General features: G+C 42.6%; 1 protein-coding gene across 1 annotated transcript in view; it reads left to right on the forward strand.

The window, feature by feature from the left end:
* The first annotated feature begins 277 nt into the window (after window positions 1–277).
* BBX (bobby sox homolog (Drosophila)) overlaps window positions 278–17,763 on the forward strand; it is a 46,148-nt gene continuing 28,662 nt past the window's right edge. Inside the window, exons 1-4 of the mRNA XM_008949191.1 lie at window positions 278–436; window positions 1,968–2,210; window positions 8,893–9,091; window positions 14,817–14,884. Of these exons, the coding sequence (XP_008947439.1) occupies window positions 278–436; window positions 1,968–2,210; window positions 8,893–9,091; window positions 14,817–14,884 (669 nt within the window). The remainder of the gene's footprint in view (window positions 437–1,967; window positions 2,211–8,892; window positions 9,092–14,816; window positions 14,885–17,763) is intronic.

The following is a 17,763-nucleotide window of genomic DNA, read 5'->3' on the forward strand; positions in this document are numbered from 1 at the left end:
CTAGACTGGCTAGGGCCCTTGCTTCATGCTCTTAGACAGCACATAGTCAGTTAATCTGGACATAGGTGGAAATGTTGAGACTGGAGAAGGTACATCCAGGCTGTTGTCAATAATGGGAATAAAACTGTCTAATATATTGCCAAAAAGCTTCTGAGAGTCTTGCATCAGTGCCCCATATATTTGTCACTGGTTTGTTGGTAAGTATCTATATGATGGTCATTTATGCCTGAGGGTTTGTTGTGAATTTATGACTATTTTTGCATGACAGGTCACAGTAATGAAAGGCAGTAGTAGGAATAAGGATCATTCTACAGAAGAAGGAACTGGGAAGCGACCAAAAAGAAAGTGTCTTCAGTGGCATCCTCTGCTTGCCAAGAAACTCCTTGACTTCTCTGAAGAGGAGGAGGAGGAAGAAGAGGAGGAAGATATTGATAAGGTAGACTTCATTGGATCCTTTGACCGTTGAAGGCTAATGGTGGGTCGGATTCTCCCTAGCTGTGCTTTTATTTTGTTTGCTTCTTTGCTGTTCTCTTCTTAACACAGCCAATAAAAAGAATTGATATTGTGCCCATAAAGCTATAGAGGCAAGCAGAAAATAACATGGAAAAGTGATTTGTCTGTCATGCTTTTAAAACTTTGGGCAAAATCTCTTGCTTAGAGTTAGACTGCAGGAGTTTGAACTGAGTTGTTTTAATAATGTGTAGTATATCTCAAATCTTAATTACTCAAGATGGTTTTTTTTACATGACTTGTTTATTTTAGACATGAAGTTAGCTTATGTTTGATATCTGCTTCTAGTGGCTCTAAGGACATACCTAGCTAATAGTTTTCTTTTTTTGAAGATCAATAAAGTACAAAGTTTAAAAAAGAAAAAGAAGGAAAAAGCTGTCAACAATTTTTACTGTCTTTGCATGTGAAATTCAATTTATCTTCCAGAATACTGAGAATACAGGTGGAATAATCTGTATCTGGTTTGACACTTGGTATTTGTTCAGAGATGCTGGCCTTTACCCTTCTTTGGTAAGGACCCCACAGTGTGGCACCTCACAAATGTAGAATTACTCATCCTCTGTAAAAAGAAGTGGGAATGCTTTATGGAGGTACAACACTTCTGTCATGTGGATAACGTTCCTATCTGCATTTCCTTGTTGCCTTCCTAGGGCAGGTAGGTGGAGGTCAGTGCTGAGGAGACTGCCTTGAGCCACACAGTGATAAGGAAGAGTGACCTTGACAAGGATAATGAGGAGCCTGATACTCTGCCAATGCTTTCTGTTTACCTTCCAGATCATTTTCACAACGTGTTATAAAATAGCAGTTTTGTAGTTCTGTAGGAGGTGATTTCTCTCTTACAGTAATTTGTGTTATTCGGTCAGAATTAGTCTTCTCTGGTGTGTCCTTTGTAGGACTGATACATGGGGTTGAAAGTGGAGAGAACATTTTTGGCAGTGTCTTCTTTTGAGATTTGCCCTCTGTCTCTGACTGGGCAGCTGTGCAGGTGGGTGCACTGCAGCACTGCTCACAGGCTGAGAGTGAGCAGCAGGGGATGGGGAAACCACTATTGCCTGTCTTACTTTCCTTCCTATGCACTCTGTAGCTGCAGAAACACATGATTGAATTTCAGGGAAGCTCTGCTCACTTCGTCCCACTGAGATAATTTCTAGGTTGTAGGAAGTGGGTGCGAAAGATCCAGCACTTGTAGAACTGTTACTAGAGAATGGTCCTCAGCTTAGCAATCTGCTTCACTTGAAGTTGGAGTTTTAAGTCTTTCAGAGTATGAATGAACTTCAGACCTTCAGGTTAGGAGGTTTGATGTAGAACTCCAGGTCTTCTGCATAGAATGAGTGGCCTGTCTAGCTGTGTGTCTCCATCTGCCTCTCCCTTGTTCACACAGGACGCGCACACACCCTCAGTCTTCATGAGAAGTGTGGGTAACTGAGTTTACACCCCTTCCCTTTCGGTTCTGCTAGGTGCCACTCCTTGGTGCTGATGGTTTAGAGCAGGATGCTGATGAGACTGAAGATGATGAGTCCTCAGAGCAACGAGCTCGCCGACCAATGAATGCATTTCTCTTGTTCTGCAAGCGCCATCGCTCTCTTGTGCGAAAAGAACACCCTCGGCTCGATAATCGTGGTGCAACCAAGATCTTGGCAGATTGGTGGGCTGTTCTAGACCCAAAGGAAAAGCAGAAATACACTGACATGGCTAAGGAAGTACGTTCCGTCTGAATGGTGGATGTAAAGGGAGTTCGTTATGTATTTGTCTGTCCTGTGTTTCTCTGTGTGTTGTTTTCTGTCCCTAAGCTCCTCAGCTTCCCTGGTGGGATTGTGGTGCCCAGAACAGCTGTTCTTGCTTTTGATTCACTTGGTTCATTGGACCATAATGAAAAGAAATTGGTCTGTATATACAAATTAACCTGGCTTTAGTAGTCACTGGTACAAATAGGTCGAATTTGTGGTAGGTATCACCTGGTAATTCCTGCAGCATAAGCATTAACACGTGCATAATGTGTGGGTAGTGGCTACTGAGAACACGTACGTACAGTTCAGGCTCAGCTGACTGGTGATGCTTGGCTCAAGCTCTGCGTTTGCTGTCGATAGTACAGGCCACTGTGATAATACAGGGGAACCAAACCAAAAGCGTGGTCAACAATTGTATTCCATTTTTACCTTTGGTGCTAAGAATTTAAAAGGCAGTAGTGTATCATGAAGTACTCTCTGTATGTATTGTTAACCAGTTTCTGGTTAACACCTTTGGTGAGACAGAATCTAATACCCAAACCAAAGAGCAGTTCATAGCCAGAGTCCTTCAACAGGGAACAAGGAAAAGAGACTTAGCCCTGTATTTCACTAAGTAGCTTAATGTCAACTTCAAAGGTAAATGAAGCTTTTTAAGAAATAGCTTGCTTGGTAAGCTCACCCTAAGAAGGCTGCAGGTGTTGATAGTAGAGTGAGAGACACATGACCAGTTACTTAGGCTGATAATATCCCCCTAAAACAGATCTCTGTCATTACCTGTGTGTTGTAGATTTGGGCTAGCTGTTGAATTCTTGTCTTAGAAAAAATGCTGGAGGGCCAGTGAGAAGGAAGAACTGTCTCATTTGTCCAGTGCTGCTAGCACACTGGAAGTAGTACATACAGCTGTGAAACGACTGGGGAAGCCATCACCTGGACCTGCCCTGGCACCCAAAGTTGTTCGCTGCTATTAACATATGTGTATAAGGTCTGGCTGTTCAGTAGTTTGTGTGAGCATGGAGAGGTCTACAGGAAAAACAGTGTGTCCTACATGGCAGGTCCTATTTGAAGCAGGATCTATAGCTGATCTGTAGCTGTTCCTCATCTGTGTGACACAGCGCTGAGATACTCCAGTCTCAGCTTTGTACAGCCATTCCTGATAAGTTCTGTGTTCCCTCTTAAAAATTAGTGATGCTTCTTGAAATGTGTGGGAAATGGCCAGTTAGAAAATCCAGTACAGATACAGAGGAAGGAAAGATGAAAATAAAGAAATAGTTTTAGGAAGAAACAAACCTGATGTGACTGTTTTTCTTAGACTTTTGTCTTAGTGAAGGAAACCCTTTAATTAAGAAGGAAAATAATTGCAAAACTTCTGTATGAAGTGATGGATCTGAAACTATTAATCATATAGTTGTAGAAATCGTTCATACAGTGATTTATTTTTCTTGGCATGAAGAATAAATTGCATATTCAACATCAAAGCAAAGCAATAAATCTAAGTAGTTACATCATTACAACTAGTTCCAAGAATGCATAGAAGGCAGAGTATAATTTTTATCCTTAAACAAGTGTGTTAAAACAATAATTAGCAGCTGTAGTATGCTGTGGAATATAGTTGGGCCTTCTTCACCAACAGGCCTATTCTTTCTGTGTGGATCAGTTGTTTGATTTTAACACTTGCTTTTAACTTGCAGTTAAGCATAGTGTTGAGACAATCAAAAAGATGTTACTATCAACTCTAGTGTAAATCATTTATTGATATTTTTCATCTACCTAAGGCCAGCTGGTTAGAAAGTCGAGACAGTGCATGCATTTGAAAGGACATAAAATTACCATTGTACCAATAATCTTCTGTTTGAGTACCTATATGTATAAGCTCATTGAGACTTAAAATACAGTGGATGAGCTTCTGTTACTTAAATGTGGCTTTTCAGTGGCTTTAACTTCCAGTTTTCACAACATAGCCTCTAGCCAGTGCCCTGGCAGGGCACACATCTCCCGAAGGGTCCTGTGCCATATCTGCTACCCCAATAACGTCTTGTATACCCTGAGCATCTGAACTGCTCTTCCAGAGAGCAAATGGGCCCAACAGGAGTGTTCCCTAATGCAGTGGCTACCATCCCTGTTATTTAAGAATGCTTTTATTTCTTGAAGCCAAAGCTTACAAAACCAGCTAGCTTAGATTGTGCATCAGGCAAGTATCTTTCTGTTTCTTATCTGCTTTGTACCAGCAGTGATTCTGTCTCAGCAGTATGCAAATCAAGGCATTTGTGTATTTACATATTTATGTCTAGCTCTGTGCAAAGGGTAAGATTTTGGAAGATAGTGAGGCACCCAGACTTTTTGTCAGGTGGAATTATGAGAAGTTTCCTAGTGGGTTGGACATCTATCACTAATTCCCACCAAGAGCATAATCATGTCTATATTTCATTTAGGCACTTGTGGAAAATCCTATTATGTACCTGTCTGCACCTTGGGGTGCTTTAATTATCTAGAAAACCCCCCCCTCGTTTCAGTCTTGTGGTTTATGGACTTTTGTAGCAACATTTGCCCTGGAGACCTCATGCTGCGCTTGCAGAACTCAGTGTCAGCTTCTGTTGGTGTTTTCTTTAGGAGCACTGTTTTTATTTGTGTCCTAAGGACTTCTGAGATCAACTTAATTTTTAAAGTTTCCTTCTCTAGGATATAAGCCTAGTAGCTGATAAATACACCAAGTAGAACACAAGTGTTCCTGCCATTTGTTAGCATTTCCCTTCATTGAGGGGGAAATGAATTCTGGCCACTGATAAATATGCTCCAGCATTTTTAGTTGCTACAATAATAGGAGTAGTGTTCTTCTGTTAACTCTTACAGTGCTGAGTGGGAATATTCAGCTGCCTTGGAAAATACCCAGTGAGATTATTATTGTTCAAGCCCTGTTTCCTTTGTTAGAAACATGGCATTTTAAATACATCTTTGTATCTGCAAGGTCCAGGCAGTTGGGATTGTTTCTTGTAGGGAGCAGCCCTACAAATCCAGGGTGCTGCCATTCAGTGGCAGAGCTGAACATGCCTCCCTGCAAGTGCTTGGCCAGCGGTCGCCCGGGTGCAGTGGGCCCAGCTGGGAGTTCGCTGTCCTTGCCATGCTGCTGCTTTGGCAGCCACCTCGGGCTCGGAGGGGACAAATGTTCTGGCTTGCTGGCTGGAGTCTGGCGACTTCCCTGCCTGATGCACGGGCTGTAACATGTGATGAGAGCCTGGAATCCTTCAGGAGTGAAAACCAGAGTGTAGTATTTTCTGGGGATTCTTTGTTTTGTTTTGTTACATCTCTGAGATTCATGTGACATTTAATAACTAGTTGGTGGGATTTAAGCATGCATTTAAAGTTAGGTACATGCTAACTGCTACCCTGAGGTGTAGCTGGAATCCACTTGTGAGCTCCTGTTCCCACCACACTGGAGAAAGCACATCTTTTCTTTTTTTTTTTTTTTTTTTTGGTTCAGTGATTAGAGCAACTCAAGGAGATGACTGAAGGTGCAGGGCCTTTTTTAACACAGCCTGTTCCTTTTTGTCTTACTTGAAACTTGCTGACATGATCCTGCTGGGCTGTCCCTGCCACTCGTGTGGGAACCAAAGTGGTGTCTTTGCCTTCCAGGTTAAGGACTTAACCTTTGTTTGTTTTGTTTTGTTTTTAAAGCAACTTTGGAGATGTCCTTAGGCTGGTTGTGTTGAGCGTTTACTTCACAGTTGGTCAAATTGACAGAAACAGTTGAGCTTGGCTGTCACCCTTGGCATTTTCTCACTACTGTGTAGCTCTGTTTAACTACTGTGTAGTTATCTTATCATGACCTGGCAAGCAGAATCTATCACTTCATTTTAGGCCTTGGTTTAATAGTCACAAAAATCAATACTGACAGTCTTTCTGACATTCAGATCAGGCCTTTATGCATTTTATAAAACTACTTCTTGGCCATTGTTGAGCTTCTTACATTTATTTTTAATTTATCTTGAGTGTTGAAACTGTGAAAGGAACTGATGAGTTTTCCTCCCTCAGTTTGCTCCCTCCCCCTTCAGAAAGTCCAGTTAATGTTCACTTCTTGGCTTTGCAGAGGAAAAAAATCCATTAATACACCAGCTCACTTGAATTGCTCTTGTTGGAAACTGATTAAAAGCTCATTGCTGCCTCGTCTGGCAAATAACACACAGTCAGCTTCTCACTTGATGGGCAGCCTGTCGGCTTGTCACATTACTCCACGGAGTAATTCAGTTGCCTAAAGCAGCAGCCGTGCCGATGGGAAGCGCTCTGTGCCTCGCTGCTGGCGGCGCTGCGCCTGCCCCGCGGCAGGCTGGGGACGGGGCCTGTGGGTGGGCTGCGGCTTTAACAATGGCAGGCAAAGCTCCTCACCGGGGGCTTCCTTACCGCCTTGTCCCTAGCCCACTCCCCTCCCCTCCACTGGGCGATTTGTGCGGTGTGCTGACCTCCCAAACCAAACGGAGGGAAAGGGGCGAGGTGAGAGGTGTCCAAGCCCTTCGTTGGCAGATTTAGTAGGTAGCACCGACTCGGAGAACACAGTGTGTATGTGGGTCAGCAGTCCCCGCAGACTTCCATTATTTATAGCCGCCGCTATAAATGCAGGCGTCACGCAGGGGCTCACGCTGCGCCGCTGGTGGACGGACGCGGTTTTATCCCTGCTGCAGCCTGGAGGTACCAAGAGCCAGCTGTAGGGTGGGGTGGAGACGAAAGTCAGTGATGCCCATGCGATGGTGATCCTGCCACAAAGATTGCCACTTACTGGTCTGGGGAGGCACTGCAGTGACTCTGCTTCAGCAGAGGAGAAAGTTTTCAGTGCTGTTTCTGTAGTTGACACCTGGGGGATGTTTTTCCCCTCTGCATGTTTCTGGGAAGGCATGGGTCGCGACAGGAGAGACTTCCTGCAGCTGCCCTGCCACGGACTCCAGGATAAAATCACTGTTTTGACCATTTGCCACCATCAAGAGCTACCTAATGCATGAGGAGGTATTGAGTTCCTTCTCCCCACAGTGAGCACTGGTACTTACTGGGCAGGCTCCCCTCTCAGTTTCAGCTGGAATGCGTGGCATGTTCCTTTCTCATTTGTCCATTCTCCACCTTGCATAGCAACACATTTAAAAGTGCTTTTTTTATTGCTGTCAAAATATTTGTTTTGGTCTGATCAGTAAGATACTTGAAAAACGTCACTGCTGCATTTTGTGAGTAAAATAAGTCCCCATCCTTCCCCCTACTCCCAAACCGTGTAGGATCCAGACCTTTTCCCCCATTCCTCCCTCATGTAGTCTGACTTTGTTCCTTTTGGTACCTCATACTAGGGACATAGCAAACCACTGACATGTGTGCTGTGTGCTTCAGGCCAAGTAAAGTTTTAAATGATCCCCGTTTATTTCATGCAGCCATGACATATGGTACATATGGGAAGGAACAGTGAGATGATGCATTAGAAGTTACTGAAAATTAGATGACACTGGTAGTGGTTTATTTTTGGTGCCTGGTTTGTGAAAGCACATACTCAAATATTCTGAAATACAGAACTATTACAGTGTCTTGCCAGTTACTAGGCCCAGCATGAATGACACAGCCAGCAGAAAGACAAACCAGTAAATTGACTGTATTGAATATAGAAAGGTCACTCCACGAATAATTGCCGGGCATACAAATAAGCCGATTGGTTCACACGCAGTTGACACCACCCCCAACGACCCCCACAACGACACTGCTCGGCCGGCAGTAGGCAGAACAAATAAGGAACCGAGGCTTCCCATAGATGGAATGGGAAACAGCCAGGTCAGCAGGTTAATCACATAGGGTAAAGGTAGCCACATGGCCAGCTCTCACCCTCCTAGCCCACTTTTGCAAAGTCTAACCTGACCAGGGCCCAGTTCCAGGAGAGTCAGGAGGTCCTTCCCCAACCACGAAACTCGGTAAAGTGTATCCACTTCACAGGTAGACTCTCCTCCCTTCCTGCAAGTGGTCCCAGCTTTTATCCCCAAGCAGACACCTGACCTTTGTTCACTCAATGCGGGACCCCTGGGGCTCATTTCCCTCATGGCTCTCCCTGGAGAGCCGGCCGCACCCTGGGGGGAAGCTATAAGGCAAACTCACCACCTCTGTATGAAGGGCTGTGGGAATCACCCATATGTCAACCTTAATCTGGGGGCTCGGGGTTCAGACCCCAGCATTTCATACAGAAAAATGAGTGCAAAGTAGGGAGCATCATGCTGTTAAATTGCTAAATGTAGGTTTATTGCTGAATGTATGTTCTTCTCTCATTCAAACTAGAAAGTAAACAAAGATTGCACCTGCAAAAGAATTCAGATAGCTGTTTTTGTGTTCCTTGGAGGGTGAGCATACAAGTAGTGGGGAGCAGGGTGCAGGTTCAGAACTTCAGCCTGCTCTGATGCTCATAAGTGCTGAGGACAGGAAAGAGAAAACTCACTTTTTAAAATACAACTCTACTTATCTTAAGATTTTTTCTTACTAAATTGTGTTAGTGGTCAGACTCTAAGCATGTGATTAAACTGTTAAAAAATCAAGATATTTAAGGATTATTTACTGTGTTAAATCCTCTTACATGCAGTGTACTCTATTGCCCTGTGGGTAGTATAATATCATGACTGGCATGACTGCTGATTTTCCTTTTCTTTTCTAGTACAAGGATGCATTTATGAAGGCAAATCCAGGGTACAAGTGGTGCCCAACGACAAACAAACCTGTGAAAACCCAGACATCTGCTGTTACAAACAGGAAAAAGCTATGGGCTTTTGCATCAGAATCTGCAAAAGATTTGCCAAGCCCGAGGAAAGGGGCAAAAAGTGAAGAAATGCCACAGCTTAACTTCGGGATGGCAGGTGAGGTTTCCATCCGTGTTACTTGGAGCATCCTTGTTTTGTTAGAAGATGTGCTTTTGAAATGGAACTGTGATGCTAGCTTTATTCACTGCACATGGTACTGTACTGCAAATACCTTTCATGGCCCAAATTAAGTTGCCAAGAGTGTAGTTAGACCTCTGTAGTTAGACCTGGTAACCACTTTCTGAAGTTTTCCTTAGTGCATGATTGCTTTCAAGAGTCAAGTGCAGGTATGTGACATCATAACCCATACTCCACTGGGGCTCCAGATTTGATTGTTTTTTAATTCCAGTTTAACTACTGTTAGAGATTTTCATTTTCTAGTCAAAAAGGAAAGTGCTGATAGTGTGCATTCTTTTTCTCTTTCACAGAGCATTGTACTATGTTCAGTAATTTGCTGTTTACAGAAGTAATTCATGGGTGCCTATGAGGTTGGAAGTGTTAACATTCTTGTGGATGAATACGCTGGTGGAACTCACATTTTGTATTTAAATCAGGAGAAGCATAATTTAATTTAACTTAAAATACGCTCTTTTATGCTTTATACCTCGAAGGGGCAGATTCTAACCTTCTAAAAATTAAAAGAAACCAACCAAATCCGTGCATAAGTGTAGGTGCAGTGCCTGAACTGGTGAAAGGCAGATAATCTCTCACTAATATCCAGAAATAGCAGAACTGTTGGAATTACGACCTTGAACAACAGACACATTAATGTGAAGTACTGGCAGCTTAAAAACCTAACAGTCAAGGCATAAAATAATTCTACCTCCACCACACTTTTTTTTTTTTTTTTCCCTGGGTTTAAAGTTCCTAATTTCATAAATAATAATGTATTTGAAGCTTTGTCATATCCTGTCTAGTTTACAAGAAGTTTGTGGCAGATAGGACTTTTCTGCTTGGAGAGATCATGGGCTGGAGAGTGGAAAATGGTTTTATGAAACAAATATAAAAGGATGAAAGGGGATAAAAAGGCATGTATACCTTTATGCTAGTATAGTGGTATGAAAATTCCTGTGAAGGAATTCCTTCTGGCTGTGAAGGAATGGTGAAATGTGATCAAAACAAAGTTTTCATGCTACATAGTACTGATGTATGAGAGGCCAGCTCTAAAAACTGCAAGCCCCTAGCTTTTGCTATAAGAGTAACTTCTGTGCTCCCCAAGCATTTGTTGACTTAAGCACAAGTAACGGTTCTTGGTGTAGCTGTCTGCCATCCCCCACCACTGCTGCTGGGCTAGCCAAATGTAGAGCTTTTGAGTACAGAGAGACCTTGAACCAACACCTGTCAGAGCAGAGGACAAAGAACTTAAGAATTAATTGGAAACTAATCTAATAAATTCTTTTATCTATAGAGCCATTGTTTGCTGAAGAAGACCTTTTAGTGCCATGTGTAATTTAATTTTTTTACTTTTATTGTTTACCTTTTATACTGCAGGCTGAATCAGTGAGCTGACTGGTGCATAGGGCTCTTGCTCCAGCCCTTGTGCCAAAGGAGGCTGGCTGTTTCTTGAGTACAACAGGAGCTCATAAAATAATGACAGCTTCTGACAGAGATGTCAGTAGCATATAAATCATGACAAGTCTGCTATGCCAAACGGATTTACTGTTTTGTCAACTATGTACCAGTTGGTGCTAAATACGTTTTGGTGTGTTCTTCTCTCCTTGACTTCATGTGATAGTTAATTCAACTCTGACTCTTCTGTCCAGCACAGCCCCTTCTAAAATCCAGGCTGTATAGTAGCTGATGAGCTAAAATGTAGCTGAACCACCTCAGAAACACTTTTACCTTTGAAATGTCTATCTTGCATCTTAAAAGTAGATACCTTCCTTAGGACAGGGATTATGAGATTCCAGAGGCATTCCAGAAAATCTGTTTTACTTGTTGGTAGTTGTTACTCCTGTCTTGATTGCTTTTTACATACTACATTTCATTTTGGAAAATGTAATAGATAAAGAGTAATATCTTAGGTCTCACACAAGCTATATCTCTTCTTCATTTTTGGCATTCCAACAGTAACCACCCCACTTGTAAGTCTCTCATGTTGACCAGTCAGTGTGTTGAGAACCTGAGGTGTCGTACCAGCACTGGGCTTCTGACCTGCAGACACACTAGTGCTGTTGTTGCTCATCCAGCCTGGAAGCTGTACTGGAGCATGTGTTTCTCATGACACAGCTCCCCTCTGGTCTGTTACTGGGTGTAGGACAAAGCTGCTGTTTGCAGGTGACCGTGAGCATCGCAGAGTCACAGCTACAGAGACAGGCAAGCAGCAGCTCGGCTGTGCAGTGTGCAAGGTTCCCAGAGCTTTCACATTTCTGCATCAGAAGAAACCAGAAGAGCTTTTTAGTGGAGAGTGGAAAAAAGGCACTTCCTAGAGTAGACAATACCCTGATAGAGATGCAGTTTTTGTTTTGTAGAAAGAAGCTTAATTCTGTACCCAGGTAAAAACTGTGTGAAGCTGCTACCCGCTGGCTGCCTTCCTGCTTAGTTCTTTCACAGTTCTTTCTTTCCTCTGACTGACAAATTGCGATGAGGGACAAGCCAGGCTGCTGAGTATCTAACCAGACCCGTGCTAACAAAGTATGCTGTTCCCAAATACCGAGGTGATTTTAAGTTTCATCAACATTAAAAGCTTTTGAGAAAGTCACGCATTGCCTCCCATTCTGCACGTGTGCTGTTGTCACTACTGTTGATTTAACTGTAGATTGCTTGAAAATAGTACTTAAACTTCCTAATTCTTCATACCAGTAAGCTCTTAGTTCCATAAAAGAAGTATTGTTTTGCTGAGAAGACACCATAAAGATATGGCAATGTTTGCATTTGTACATTTTGTCTCCTCTTGGATTAAGTTTTTATTTGAAACTTCAGTGGAAGGATTTTTATCATGATCAGACATTTAAGCACCAGCCTTCTGTTACAGCTGTAACTTAAATATTCAAATTGTTTAAGCACCAAATTAAATTTTCGCTTTCCACTTAGCTGTCATTTTTTTCCTTCCGCTTAAATTTAATATTTAAATAAACAATTTAAGTATTTGCTTGTTTGCAAAGAAAACAATCCTATTCTTATCCTGTTATGATAAGCTACTTACTTGAAGGGCAGAGAGCGGAGATCACCAAGAATTTATTTAGAAGAGGGGAAATGAGCTAGATATTCTCCAGTTGGCCAAAACTCAGGAGGGGGAAGAAGTCTCACAGGTAAGTGTAGTGAAGCACAAGAGAGCTGCTGGGAGCCATCAGTGTGATGTGGGCATAAGGAGCTACTGTACTGCAGTGTGTCAGGCAGAGTCTTTTCAGGAACTGTAGAGAAGAGTTAATGCTATTGAAACAGAACACAGCTCATCTGATGTGGCTGCCTTGTGAGTCATTCACATACAAGAGAGATGGACTCCACCTGGAGCAGCTGAAGAGGAGAGCTACGGGGATTGCTGGGACCATGAGAGATGGACATGCTTGATGGCCTCAGGAGATCTTGAGTGGCTTAGGCTAGGACAGTGAGTGGGAGGAGGGTAGGGTGACTCCTAAAAACACAGAAGAGGGAAATAACCATTTAGGGAGAACAGTTATTTAGTCATAAAAATTTGGGCACCAGAAAAAAATGTGTATCACCTGGCCCTGGGTAAATTTATGCCAAAAACCAGAAGAAAACTCTTAATAGTTAAAAGATTTGGGTTCTGCATCAGCCTTCCAATGGGAAAAAAGAAAGTAGACAGCAGCCAGCCAAGCCTTCCTCCAAATTAACTGCCTCCTCAGGCATTGTCTTTCAAGATACATTTTCATTTTTGACAACTTAATTGCACTGCTGTCCTCATGTTTGAAGGACTCAACAGTTTCTGATCAAGTATTTTGATGGCAGAAAGTGCTGTGCTGACAGAATCGCTTCACTTACAAATTGTGCTTAGGTACTGGCTAGCCCTTCCTAGTTTCTGTCTCTAGTTCTTCAGCCCCTTCTTGTTAGTAGATCCTACATTACTGATAGTGCCTTATCTCTTTGCAGAAACTGACTATTTATTCACTTTTATATTTAAAAAGATTTAAAAAAAAAAAAACAAAACAAAAAAAACAAACAACAAACCCACACACAAAAACCAAACCTATAACACACATACACACACCACCTTCTGTTTATTATGGTAAATAAGTTGAACATTGGGTTTGAATCTGGATGCCATGTTCTTAAGATAAAGAGCCACTCCTCTCTCCTTGAGATAGTAGATGAGTCTGGTTTATTCACATTGCTTTCCTCTGCTTCTGTTTACTGTTTTAAGAGAGTATTGAGAAAACGTACTGCTTGGATGTCAGTGAGATGCTGTCAGAGGGAGAGTTATTGGCATCGTCTGTGATATTGAATTAAATAGCACCAGTGAGTGTTTGCATGAGCTGAACCTTGAATCATCTGTAACACTAAATCCTTTGGAGGTTTACAGGTATAGGTTTGGCCCATGTCAGCTGAAAAGCTCAACAAATTCCTCAGCACCATTCATGAGTGGGAATGGTCCAGGGAATTTCCCAGTAGGCATTTTGTTTGCAGCTGTTGTGCATCCAAATTTTGCATGACAAAATGCAAACAAAGGGACAAAGGTAATTGTGCCAGTTGGCCTCCATTACAAGGAATCGTCCTAGGCACCTGTAACTTAATGCTGTAGAGAGAGGTTTTGTATGGTTCAGTGAAAGGAAATTGGAAAGTGTGAGTGCATGCTTAGTGGAACCTACAGAAATTTACTTATCTCTGGTGTCTCATCATTACTGAAGCTGGTGTCTCAACAATACAGCAAGGATAATACTTGCTTTTCTCTCATGTTGTGGCTGTTGTGTGAGACATGTGGGCCACAGATTATATTCCTTCCTCTACATGACACCGTTAAATCGAACCCCCGTGTTGCTTCCAAGGCACTCCCCCAAAATCGGGCAACTAGGCTTCGTAATGATTGAAGAGCAACCACTGTTTTGAGTGGGAAAGCCACGCCATGAGTAATGCAGAGCCAGCGGTCCTTGCTTTCACTTCTTGTCATTTCCCAGGCTCCCGAGGTGTGGAAAGGCTGGAGGAAAGAAGCTGTCAGCATCAAATAGTTGGAGAAAGAACACTTGTATTTCCATTTTACTTTCCTCAATTATATATTGTATTGGCAAGGCAACAAGTAGGCAGGCAGCTTGCCTGGCCAGTGCCCGTGCTGTTCTGGCACAGAGGATCAAGCACTTCATGCTTCAGAGCTGTCAGGCTGGCACTTTTCACCACAAAATGCAACCCTAAATTAAAGCTAAATTAAAATAGGAATTTTACTTCAGAGCTTGATCCTGTCTTTCTGTTCTGTCTTTTTACTTGTTCAGTGTCTAAAGAAGGGAACGTCTCCCTCAGTAGGAGCATCCACTGAGCTATTAGTGTGTGTGATATTAGGGCATCTTTGTGTATATTTATGTATGAGATCATTACACTTGATATTTTAAAGATACGCATCTCTGTAAGTACACAAAACCTTTGGCAGTAATATTGTAAATCCACGCAATGGGGTGTTAAGCACACAAATCCAATTAAATCTTTCAAACAGCTTTGAAAGCCTCTCCCAGAGGGTACAGAAATGGTTATTTGCGATTCTCTTGAACTGCCTTTTATGGCAGCTTGCTTGGAGTGTCTGTGACAAGTAGTCTTCTGGGGGTTTAAAGCTGCAAATGGTAGGTTCTTTAAACATGCAAATCAGTAAACTTAAGATTTGGTTTTACTCTTTTAACAGATCCTACACAAATGGGAGGCCTGAGTATGCTGCTTCTAGCAGGGGAACATGCCCTGACTGCACAAGAGGTAAGGAACTCTCTTGTCTACCTTACTGTGAGCCCTCAGTTTAAAGGGAGCTCTGAAGGGGAGTATTTGACCAGCGGGAAATGAAAGGTTAAGATACATCTTGACTAATGTCAGGTGGGACTGAAGTGTGACCCCGGTGATACGAGTCTTGTATCCCAACTGTGAACATGGAGCTTGGGCCCAGTCTTTATATCAGTTCAACATACACTCTACTAACTGAATATTTGATCAGACCAGGCAAGCCTGCCCTGTGAGATATTGCCACAGGGAAAAAGGTTGAAATACAGTGATTGTGTTAACAAACAGGTGATTTGCAAGCTTTTTTGGGCAAGGATTTCATAATGCTTGCGCAGTGCAAACACAACTGTGGCCTTGTCATTAATAGTAAAATAAATACCTAGTCATTTTCATACAGTCTGTGTCATTGTATATACATTCTGCAAATGCTAACAAGTAATCAAAGTATTGCAGGCTACTTCTGTTCACTAAGTCTTTGTTAAAAATTTTGTAGTTTGGTTGCCATCACAAGTTTGTTTTTACAAAGGAGTCTAGTAAATAAAAGTGTTCCTGCCTGTCCCCACTAGTGCAGAGACCTCATGTCTTTCTTTAGACTATGTTATGGCTATGTTTAGACTATATTAGATATGACCTATGTTCTGGGCCAGCTTTGAAAATTGCTCAAAATGTGGCTCGTATATTGAGTAAAGTAAGGTGTTCACTGCCATAAATCTCTAGCCTGGAAGGAAGAGAGGTGGGAGTGAGGGTTTCTTTTGTTGTTATCAGTGGTGGTGGTTGTAATTCGGAGGAAAAGCAATAATTAACCTTGGGCATGTGGACAGAGAAGACATAAGATGTTGATTTTTGCATGTCTGTGGGACAACCTGTGGTTGGATTTCCATGCTTTTGCTTGAAGATAGCTTCATGCTCAAACCAGTGTTTGGGCAGTTAGGAAAACATGCTAGGAGGTGCTGTGACTGGTTCAGTAAGAAGCTCAAGAATTCATTGTAGAATTGGTTAGCTGCTTTCATCTTCATTGGAGAGGAGTTAGTTGTGTTAGAGTGGGTATTGACTTGGGGGGGAATTTGGTGTACTAAGATGATTGCTGAGGTATTGTCAGTGAAGAGGTTCAGAAGTTTCTTCACTGTGGAAAATAAAGATTTTTTTTGTATCTGTATATTAATATATGTCATATATCTAAAACTCTAGCATTTCTATTTAAAAAAAGACTTGCAGTGTCATTTTTAAGAGAATAGTCTAAATGTTATCATGTAGTCTTCATTATCATAAAAATGTGTGTGTATGTACACATAAGATATACGTGTATGTATGGTTCTTAAACTCTAGGACTGACAGACAAACATGAGACTCCTTGTCAACATGCAGGTTGATTGCTCGTGATTATGCAGACTTGGAAGCCTTGTAGTCATAGGTCTTAAATACTATTATTACCTTAAAAATTGTTAATAAAAAGAAAGGTAGCACCAACATAATTTGCTTAGAACTCGGGAGAAGATGAGGGAATTTATACTTGGAGGTCTCCTAGTCCCATGGCACTATTCAGCGCCCACTGATTCTCTGTCAAGTGTATGTTAAATGGATCTGTAGGGACTTTTCAAGTCAAGTATTTAACCTTCAAGTTGTCACAAGCCCAGATGGCAGATAACAAAGTGACCCACCAGCAGGATGATGGGAAGAGACACAGCAGTGATATTTACAAAATTGCCATGAAGCTTCAGTCACCATCTCCGTACGTCACAGATTAGGTTCCTATTTTGAGAAACTTTTTCAAGTTTCTCAAAGAAAAGTTTTATTTCTCAGAAAGTTTTATTTCTGGTAACAGAATTCAGTGTTAGTAGATAACTGATTTCCAAGGAGTAGCTTGAGTTACTAAGCAGGCCAGAAGAGTTACAGACCTTACCAGGAGCAAACAAAGGACGTGGATATGCAGGGACTTTCCACCTGGGTTTTGGGTCCTTTTACTAGTTCCTCAAGACTGTGGTGTGTATGCATACGAGCATTATTTTGTTGAACACCCGAGCAGAAACACCAGACGGGTCTTCTCCCCCTGCTGTCGTCGTGCTGGGCCAAAGCCTGTTCCTCACAGCAGGTGTGTCAGCAGAAGGCCTGGAGCTGGGTGAGGCGCGAGGCTTGCTTCTTCGGTTGCCCGCTGGCCTCCCTGCTCTGTCTCTCACTTGCCCGTCAGGCCCTTTGCTTGCCTTACAGCAGCACCTAGTGGCCTGTCGGGAGGTTACTGCCCAGAAATCCCAGAGCTTGCCGCGTAGTCCAAAACCTGCTTCTCCTGACAGTTTCCCCCCTTTCCGCTGGGAGAAGCAGGTTTCACAGCAGAACAGCTGTAAAGCCTCACATCAGTCAGTGCGGGGTGTAAACCAGAAGAGAGAAATCTCTTGGTGTAGCTGAGGGTGAGGTGGGAGGTGGAAAGAGGAGAAGAAGGAGAAGTTGAGGATGTTTTATTAGAGCAGGAAGTGAGACATACGCAGTGGCACTGTGCGTGCATCCGTTCCTGCCGGTAATTATCTTAATGCTTTGACGTTCAGCCTGGCAGAAGCTAGAAGTCCTGGAGATAATACATTTCCCACAAGTCAGGAATGTGTGGGGTGCAGCAGAGTAGAAGAAACAAGCTCAAAGCAGTGTTTCTCTCAAGCCAATGCAACAGTGTTAACGTTTTAGAGCTAACGGAAAGTGATAGGAAAAGTATGGTTGTTCTAACCACGAAATTGCCTGCGAGTTACTGGGCAGCAGCAATGTGTCCTACACAAAGCTGTAGGAAACTGGACTTCACACCTTTCATGGCTTACAGTTCCTGTACTGCAAGGCGAACAAGCTGTACCTGAGGCCAGCGGCAGGAGCTGGTGCCCCCC

The sequence above is a fragment of the Merops nubicus genome, unplaced genomic scaffold (genome assembly GCF_000691845.1).
Source record: "Merops nubicus isolate BGI_N331 unplaced genomic scaffold, ASM69184v1 scaffold20231, whole genome shotgun sequence".
In the NCBI taxonomy this organism is placed as follows: domain Eukaryota; kingdom Metazoa; phylum Chordata; class Aves; order Coraciiformes; family Meropidae; genus Merops; species Merops nubicus.